The sequence below is a fragment of the Etheostoma spectabile genome, chromosome 23 (genome assembly GCF_008692095.1).
Source record: "Etheostoma spectabile isolate EspeVRDwgs_2016 chromosome 23, UIUC_Espe_1.0, whole genome shotgun sequence".
Classification (NCBI taxonomy): Eukaryota; Metazoa; Chordata; class Actinopteri; order Perciformes; family Percidae; genus Etheostoma; species Etheostoma spectabile.
In genome coordinates this window covers 2,846,228-2,855,595 of record NC_045755.1, presented here as the reverse complement: position 1 = coordinate 2,855,595, position 9,368 = coordinate 2,846,228, and the positions used below count along the sequence as shown (strand labels likewise).

The window sequence follows — 9,368 nt, the reverse complement described above, 5'->3', positions numbered from 1 at the left end:
CGTCTCGCTGCAGGTCTTGACGCTGTTATCATCAGATCTGAGCATGGCCGTGTTCAACTCCATCCCCGGTCAGGGCGTCATCTTCTCAGTGGTGGTCAGAGACCCGGTGCTGAACACCTCGGCCTCCTACGTCTCCGCCCACACCTACGCCTGCAGCTTCGCCTCCACCCTGGACGGCTGTCAAACACTCGGTGAGCTCCGGCGTGATTCACATACTGAATGTGTCGCTCTCCGGTAGGGCTGCACAATTGGAAAATAGGCTATAACGTTGTTGAATATCACGGTAACGGTATTACTTGCAATAAACCGATATTAAAGTGTCCTCAGTTCTGCTGCTTTCAGTATTCTGTGGAAATCAACAAACTGCTTGTTGAACTGAATGAAAAATGAAAAGAAATCATTTCCAACATTCTTTTACTGAACAAATTGAACATTTCCTTGAACATAAAAGGCACTTCTAAATATATTTTACACTTTTAAAGTGTAGTTTTCTACTGTTACTGTCTTTCAACCAACACAAAACTCTGAGTCTCTTTCGCAATATGTCGCAGCGTTTTGTGATGTGTTTATTGCGCCAGTTTTTATTGCCATGACAAAAAAAAAAAATGTTGTGCAGCCCCACTCTCCATACCTGTTACTGGTCTTTTATTTCATTGCTGGTAATTTTGCATTTGTTAGATTTCTTCTCCTTTTTTACTTTTTTTTTTTTGCTTTCATCACACATGAAACAAAATGTTTTTTTAATACTGCTTTGTGAAAACCTTGACATGAGGTCAATTTATTGATAACACCCATTTTGCAAAGGAACAGTCTTGTGATGCAATTGCAAACTGCATCTAACAAGTTTATTTTCAGTATTTTTAAAATCATGGGATCCTCAATCTAAATAATGGAAAGCATATAACTCCCACAGGCAAGGAACACATTTAAAGATTTAATATTGTTATTATTTCATTGTCAGGAAAGATATCTACTAAGCTTTTCTTCACCGTTGCTGGCTTGGCTGGCCTGTTTGTCTGCTTCTTCGGGCATCGATTCTTCAAATGTGGTAAGTAGTTTGACATTGCTTTATATAACTTTAGTGTTGTGTTATCATATTGTATATTATAGTTGTATTAAAATTCCATTGCAGAGCATTCATATTACGGGGGACATCTTAGAGACATCTGAATTCAGTACAAAGAAACAGATGTCCCCTCATTATACTAAACCAGAGTTAATAATTAATAATTCATTCAACTCTTGGTGATTTTAGCTGTACTTTATTTGTGTTGTAGTAAAACATGGAGGCAGTTGTGGAATCTGTAAATGAAGGTTCCAGGTTCATTAGCCTGTGTTTGTGATTCATTAGGAAGTCATTTCAAGCCCAAGAATCAAGCACTTTATTTCAAAGTCTGAGAAAACCAGGTTTCTCTACAACCGGACTGTTTCTACTCAAAACTGAAAGAGTTTGTCTCTCATAGCCGGACCTATCTCCACAACAAAACCGTTTGTATTTCTCTAAACCAATTCAAGATTCAAGATTCAATTACAACCGTTCTGGGCGGTGCCAAGCCCCGATAGCGGAGATAGCGAGGTGGGAGGGCCGGGTGTCATGCTTTCTCTAACCAGTGTACATCCGTTGAGCTAGATTATGTTTCTCCTGAGCTAATTATTACTATACCTGCAAACTAGTACCTTTTTGGCAAAAATCGCAGTTTTTATTGTTGGATCTTTGGAATTTAGAGTGTGGTCTAGACCTACGCTATCCTTAAAGTGTCCTGAGATCAATGTTGTTCTGAGAGCAGTGTTGTAGTCAAGTCAAACCAAGACCAGAGTTTATCGGGGCCGATACAAGACCGAGACTTTGAGTGATTGAGACAGAGTCAAGACCGAGACTGAGGGGTTGAGACCGAGACAGGACCGAGACTTTGAGGGGTTGAGACAGAGTCAAGAACATTTTACATCCAGTCACAGTAATGATAATATAATGATAAAAAGCACAAGGAATTTAGTGATATTGACCAGTCTTGAAATAAAATCCAGAGTCCTCTTCATACAAGGCCGAGACGAGACGGAATAAAAAAAAAAGTGCTCTATTCCGAAACGAGACAGAGACCTTCAAAAAGACCGATCTTGTGTACAACACTGCCGGAGATAACATCTGTTATGATCAATAAAATTTAATTGAAAATTAAATTGAACTGGGCTTTTTTCAGCCACAGTTCACTTTAAGATCAACAGAATCCATCAGTGGTTAGTTGGTCATCATGTTTGCAGGTCTTAAACTTCCTCATAGGCACGTAGAAAACGACTCAAACGGAAGCTAAGCTCTGGTGTGGGGCTGATACAGTACAGCACAGAAGTGGGGATACTTTTACTTAATCCCATGAAGCATGTGATGCAGCAATGTTTTTGTTCCATACTGAACCCCCGTTTGGGATCGGCCTCTGCTGCTGCTGCCAGTAGATCTCATAGATCTATAAGAGAGAGTTATAAGGAGTGTTTTTCCAGCCGCTGGGTTCTCAGGAGCATTAGTCTTGTTTGTGGAGAGTGATCAGAGACATGTGTGCCCCAGACCCCCTAGAAAGTGCTTTGAAGGAAATTATACATAGCGGCCAAACAGACAAAACAAACTCCCGGCCCGTCATGTGATGTCATGGGGCCCATAAAGACTTTTTCCCATAGACTTTCATGCCAAAATATATTTCTGTAAATCAGATACATTTTTTGAAGCGTCACCACCGCAAAATGACTTGTTTCACGAATTGGGTTAGAAAGTTTATAAAAGCCGCAGGATTTTATCACTTAATCCCCATTCAAGTTAGCAGATTGCTAGTCTTGCATTGCCAGACCTATCTCCACAGCGCTGAGGGAGTACATTCTGGGATAGGAGAAAAAACGTTCCTGTTGTTCTTGCATTTCTTTAAACCAACCAACCACAATCGCCTTGGCCGGCGCTATAAGTCCTGGACGCAGCAACTGTGGCTCTGCATTATAGTCTCTGGAAGGAACTTGTTTTGGTGGAACATCTGCAGCCCTGCAAAAGAAATCGCCACATACGATATTAAATGAAGTGTTAACACAATACAGTAACAATCCAAGTTTTTTTTTAACCCTTGTGTTTTCTTCCCATCGACCTGCAACTTTGTTTTTAAATTTTATCATTTTTCTACACTTGTCGACGTTTTAATCAATTTTTATTCCTATTTTTTTGTCACTTTGACGTTTTTTTAAATTATGTTTTAGTCAATTTAAAAAAAATAAAAATAAAAAATGTTTTTTTTGTCACTTTTTCAGTGTTTAAAATTTTTTTTTTTGTTGATTTAATTTTCCTGCGTTTTTGTAGTTTTTTCCAACATTTGTCACTTTTTTCAACGTTCTTTTGTCATAGTTCTGATATAGAAAGTTTTTGTAAACGGGTTTAATTTGACCCAAGAACAACAGGAGGGTTAAAACTTGCTATTTTCAGCGTGTAGCTTGCTAGCTTGAAGGTTGTCGTGATTTCCCGTAGCAAAGGGATTTTGACAACGGTGACACACACAAGCGGAAGGGAAGAGCCAAAGCGTGACAGATGTCAGGCTTTATCCTGGAAGTTCAGTTGATCCAGACTTGCAGAGCGCTAAGCCAGAAGTGGCCTGGCTCGGCCAGCGGAGGTCTCTAGTGCTGCTGCTCTATGGGCCACACAATGCGGAAGCGGTGCCAATTTGGGCTGCACGATGTATCGCGTTTTTTAATCACCATTGCAATATGACCTGGCGCAATAAACACATGGCTGCGAGATGTGGAAAAATACACTCCTAGATTTTTTTGTTAGTTGAAAGAAAATATTAGCAGAAAACTGCACTCTAAAATGAAACTGTTTTTAGTTTTTTAAGTGGTGCCTTTTACATTCAATTCATTGTTCATTTTATTCAGTAAAAGAATATTGTAAATGATTACCTTTTTATTTTAAATTTAACAAGCAATCAGTTGTATTTTAGCAGAACACTGAAATCGCAAGTAGTATCGGTATTGACATATTCACCATCGTTCTCGCATATCTTCCTACTGCCGATCATCTGGGTCATGTTTGACTCTATGATAGCTTCATGCGCCACTGAGCAACGCTCGTAGGAATGGACGGGACTCAGCCTCCAATGTTGTATCCAGGTCATATATAGGTCCTTCCTGGGTCTATGTATGAACTACTGTGATCTGTAAAGTCTCTCTCTCTCTCTCTTTCTTCTCTTTCTTCTGTTCTTGCAGAGTTGTTCTGCATGGGATTTAGCTTTGCAATGTTTTCCTTCTTTGTGCTGATCAGAAGGACCACAGGACTGGACTATGACAGTGAGTTGTTTTTCTCCACTTTGATCATTTGCAACCCTTTCTGTCTGTGATTAAAGCCACTATGTAGGAATGAGGACATGCCACAGTAAATGTGTGTGTGTGTGTGTGTGTGTGCGCAGTGTGTCTGGCCCTGTCGGCAGTGATTGGCGTGGTGGGCGGCGTCCTCCTGGTGATGAGCTGGTGGCGTTTTGGTTCAGTCATGGCCTGCATCTTCGTGGTTGGACTGATGCTTGGCTTCCTCATCGCCTCCACCGTCCTCTTCACTCCTCTTGGTAGGAATAAAAATAAATACTGATTTTGGCTGAGTACCAAATTTGATACTTTTTAGACACCGACCGAATTACCTCTAAAGTATCAAAAAATGCCTTGTCATTTAAAACTTTAGTGTGTAACTTTTTGATATTAATGAACGTTGCTACAAAGCTAATAGTAATAGAGTAAATCTCATCAGCGTCAGTGAGCCAATAAGCATGCAGCATGCTTCTACCAAGATCTAGTGATGTTTGTGATTGGTTGTTACACGTCGTACACGCAGGAAACACTCCACATTACACAGAGACAGGGCTCACATAGGAGGAGCTGAACAATAAATAAAAAGATTTGTGCCGTAATGTTATAATTTACTTTTATAAAAATTGGTATTGGAAAAAAGTCTCGTTCAGGAACCGGTATTGAAGTCACTATATTGGTATCGGACGTTTTTTAACGATTTACCAGCCAGAGTGTTTTCCCTGTGTGTTTGTGTGTGTCTTTGTTCAGGTGACCTGGATTTGTTCAGGCGTTCAGATGCGGTTTTCTGGGTGACGTTCTGCTGCATCATGCTTATTGTTCCGCTGTTCTTCGTGCGCTGGCCCAGAGAGGTAACCGACTAAACACAGGACAGGATATGTAGGATTTAAGATTGTTATCCTGGCGACATCTAGTGGTGGTCTTAGGAATGTCTTGTTGGAAAAAAACAAAAAGTAAAATAACAACGTAAAACGGTATTTTCGCTAGAGAAATAACATGATATAACTGAAACAGTAACAAAATGGTCAGATATACACTTCTTGAAGTATTCCTTGAAAAAGCTCAAATTCACTTTTCATTATTTGTTTGTCTTGTATAACCGCTCGCTTACTTGTCCTCAGGGTCCGTTCGAATATCCCATTAGTAATTCACTGTGAAAAATAGAGTTGCAGACGTGAGTCAAAAACCCAAAATAAAAATAAATTGAAGATCTCATTTTGCCAAATTTCCAGTTTTTTGTTTAAGCAGAGATCCTTCACAGCAAACTAAATATCTAGTTGTCTATATACATACACAGTATACAGTACAGGCCAAAAGTTTGGACACACCTCCTCATTCAATGCGTTTCCCTTATTTTCATGACTATTTACATTGTAGATTATAACTGAAGCCATCAAAACTATGAATGAACACATGTGGAATGATGTACTTAACAAAAAAGTGTGAAATAACTGAAAACATGTCTTATATTCTAGTTTCTTCAAAGTAGCCACCCTTTGCTTTTTTGATAGTGCTGCAAACCCTTGGTGTTCTCTCACTGAGCTTCATGAGGTAGTCACCTGAAATGGTTTTCACTTCACAGGTGTGCCTTGTCAGAGTTAATTAGAGGAATTTCTTGCCTTTTTAATGGGGTTGGGACCATCAGTTGTGTTGTGCGGAAGACAGCCGACAGCCCTATTGGACAACTGTTGGAATTCATATTATGGCAAGAACCAATCAGCTCAGTAAAGAGAAACAAGTGGCCATCATTACTTTCACAAATGACGGTCAGTCGGTCTGAAAAATTGCAAAAACCATCAAGCGCTACAACGAAACTGGCTCACATGAGGACCTTTCCAGGACAAGAAGACCAAGAGTCACCTCTGCTGCTGAGGATAACTGCATCTGAGTCACCAGCCTCAGAAATCTCAAGAATCTCAATCAGCTCAGATTAGAGAGCAGATGAATACCACACAGAGTTCTAGCAGCAGACACATCTCTAGAACAACTGTTAAGAGGCGACTGCGCCAATCAGGCCTTCATGGTCAAATAGCAGCTAGGAAACCACTGCCAAGGAGAGGCAACAAGCAGAATGATGAAGTGAAAACCATTTCAGGTGACTACCTCATGAAGCTCACTGAGAGAACACCAAGGGTTTGCAGCACTATCAAAAAAGCAAAGGGTGGCTACTTTGAGGAATCTAAAATATAAAGACCTATTTAAGAGTTATTTCATACTTTTTGCTAAGTACATAATTCCACATGTGTTCATTCATAGTTTTGAGGCCTTCAGTAATAATCTACAATGTAAATAGTCATGAAAATAAAAACGCATTGAATGAGAAGGTGTAACCAAACTTTTGGCCTGTACTGTATATATAAAAAAAGTAAGAATAAAGTGTGTAGAAGTGCGTCTCATTTAACTTGTAAAAATTTAATGTAATGAAGTGTCTTCTTCTTGACTCAGTGCAATGTTTTTTTTGTGTTTCTTTTTTACCAGGGCAACATCGTGACGTGCGGCATCGTCGGGGCGTACGCCGTCATTCTGGCCGTCAACGCCTACGTTTACACCAGCCTGTCCTACATCACGCTGAACATCCTCAAGCGCTTCCTCAACAACAACTTCAGCGCCGCGTTCACTGACGTTCCATTCCAAACCATCGGTGAGTTCACAACTCGAGTCCAACATCTCAGCAACACAAAGTCAAAACGTTCAAGAATCTGGGTGCCCGGATAAAGAGGTTTTCTCCTCGACGCAGTGGGCCCTGGTTCTACGCCGACCTGCTGCCCTTTGCTGCGTGTCATTCCCCCCCCCCTCTCCCCTTTCATGTCTTCAGCGGTCCTGTCAAATAAAGGCCTAAAAATGCCCCAAAAATCTTTGAAAAACACACACAAATTCCACACATTTAATAATCTCATCCTAATCCAGGGCTGAACGATGAATCCTTTTCAAATCAAATTTGAAAGAATGTGATTAGCTAATGTGCAATATTTATTTAAATGTGTGTTGTTAACATGTGGGTTAACATTTGTTATTCCTCTGTGTTTTCGTAAAATAAATGCTGGAATATTGCCCTATCTTACTTTATATGCCCTATATTACCCCCCGCCCCCCCCTTTCCGTCAGACTACATCCTGATCACGGTGTGGGTGGTGCTGGCCGTGTGCGGGATCGTGCTGCAGCTATACCGCGAGCGCTCCCGCCCGTTCTTCCCGCCCAGCCCGTACCTCATGTGGCTGCAGGAACGCGAGCGCCGCAAGACCAACGTGCTGGACCCGAGCCACCACTTCCCGCCGCTGGCCAACCGCCTGCTGGCCCGAGTGCGCCAGCTCACCAAGAGGATGGAGCCGGCCGGAGAACACACACCCCTGCTCCTGTGAAGCCCGCACACGGCACTGAGTCTAAAAGGCCCATTCAGGGTTCAAAGTTAGTTCCATCTACCGGGGGGGGGGATGTGCAAGAGGCGGGTCGATCTGCTTCACTCACCAGCCAAAAACAAACAATGGCAGTCTACTGAGTGGCTGGTAACATCTAAGCTTTCACTGGCTGGTAGACGAAAAACGTTATTACACGTGCACAGGTCTGGGCCACAGAGGGGAAGACCCCTCCGATCTTGTAGAGACCCCCCCCCCCTACCAAGTGGGATTTAAAGCACTGACACTGTTCAGGTGTATTTGAATTTTTTTAAATGTATGCAAAGACTGTGACCTATTTTATTTTCATGAACGCCACTTTTTATTTAACACTTACATGACCACTGAAACTGTAGAGTTGTCGTTGAATGTCTCAAATGTAGCCGGTGATGCGTTCATGGTGCCTGCTGCTTCTTGCACTAAAGACCCAAACTACTAAGCGTTACCAAAAGCGACGAGGCATTTCATCCGTGGACAGTTGGAGAGATGCGACAACGCTGTTGTCAGAGCAACAAAACATCTGCTTTTGTCGTCGCTCAGCTGGCTTCTAAAACTACCGCGTCCTCTCCGAACGTGACATTGTTGTAGTTCAGCCTTGAACTACACCTTCTAAGGCCAGACCCTAAAGTTAATAATGTTTGTGTGATGATTTGATGACTAAGTTCTAAATGTGCAATTCAGTCCTGGAAGTCGTGACGCAGGTCAGTGAACGGAGGACGGATGTCACAAATAAGCAACAAAAGAAACTGACAACGTTGAGATTGCACAGCTTATACGTTTTAGCTTGTAATGTTCATTCAGTGTGTCGCAACAGGGTTGTTTTAACCTCTTGCTCACTTGTGTGTCTTTGATTGGACGTAAATTTGCAATCAGCAGTCTTTTTTTTTGTTATTTACACACTGGATTTTAGTAATGATGAGTCATTAGTTCATCCGTTAATGTTTTTAAACTGCCGCCTTTGTGCCATGACTTTTCTCTCAGGCTTTCACCACCCTGTTTTAGACCACAATGCACTGCGACAACTGACCTTCAACGTTGGTCTTTAAGCATTGAAAATGCCCGTTGGTATTTTATTAAGTTACTCTCTCCATACACTCTGTTCTCAGGACTTTTTAACATGTTTATGAGAACATGAGGTCAATAGTAATTTCTAATTTAACATGTTTTGATATTTAATAAATGCCTATGGGTAAAAAAAAAAAAAGCTTTCTGATCTTTCTTGTGGTCATGTTAAAATGGGAATATTAAATATATATTGTTTCTAAAACCAAAGCTACTCAGGTTTTAACCACACTCACGTTGAATGCATATATCAGGCCTTTTTCACAGCAGACGTTTGGACTCGTCATAGTAGGAAAAGCACGGGATCCTGAAACGACAGCAGCTGAAGGGAACGCGGCCGTCATTAATTCAATTATTAACACCTGTGCTGACATGTGAAAAACGGCCCCTTTCCTTTTGCCTTGGAGGAGTGTCCAGAATGCCCGTGGGACTGATTGAATAGTCTCGGTAAACTAATCAGCTGACTCCAGTTAAGCTAACGACTGTCTCCTGCGCTACAGAAATACATTTAAAACCTCTATCCTCCACTTTTCTATCCATGTCTCTGACTTGGACTATAAAAATAGAATTTTACCTGTGTAGTTGTCTCCCCCCCCC

The 9,368-nt window shown here is 41.4% G+C and overlaps 1 protein-coding gene across 2 annotated transcripts in view; it reads left to right on the top strand.

Annotated features, from left to right (window-relative positions):
* The window catches only part of tm7sf3 (transmembrane 7 superfamily member 3), a 33,587-nt gene that overhangs the window by 10,582 nt on the left and 13,637 nt on the right, over nt 1-9,368 (top strand). The window contains exons 6-12 of one of the 2 annotated variants that reach the window (XR_004327833.1): nt 14-191; nt 962-1,048; nt 4,228-4,308; nt 4,428-4,580; nt 5,068-5,168; nt 6,796-6,958; nt 7,423-8,290. Coding sequence is in view for 1 of the 2 variants with exons in the window: in XM_032505752.1 (XP_032361643.1) it covers nt 14-191; nt 962-1,048; nt 4,228-4,308; nt 4,428-4,580; nt 5,068-5,168; nt 6,796-6,958; nt 7,423-7,676 (1,017 nt within the window). In the remaining variant the exon portion in view is untranslated. Of the gene's footprint in view, nt 1-13; nt 192-961; nt 1,049-4,227; nt 4,309-4,427; nt 4,581-5,067; nt 5,169-6,795; nt 6,959-7,422; nt 8,829-9,368 lie in introns of those variants that run through there. The other variant, XM_032505752.1, reaches the window with a different exon arrangement.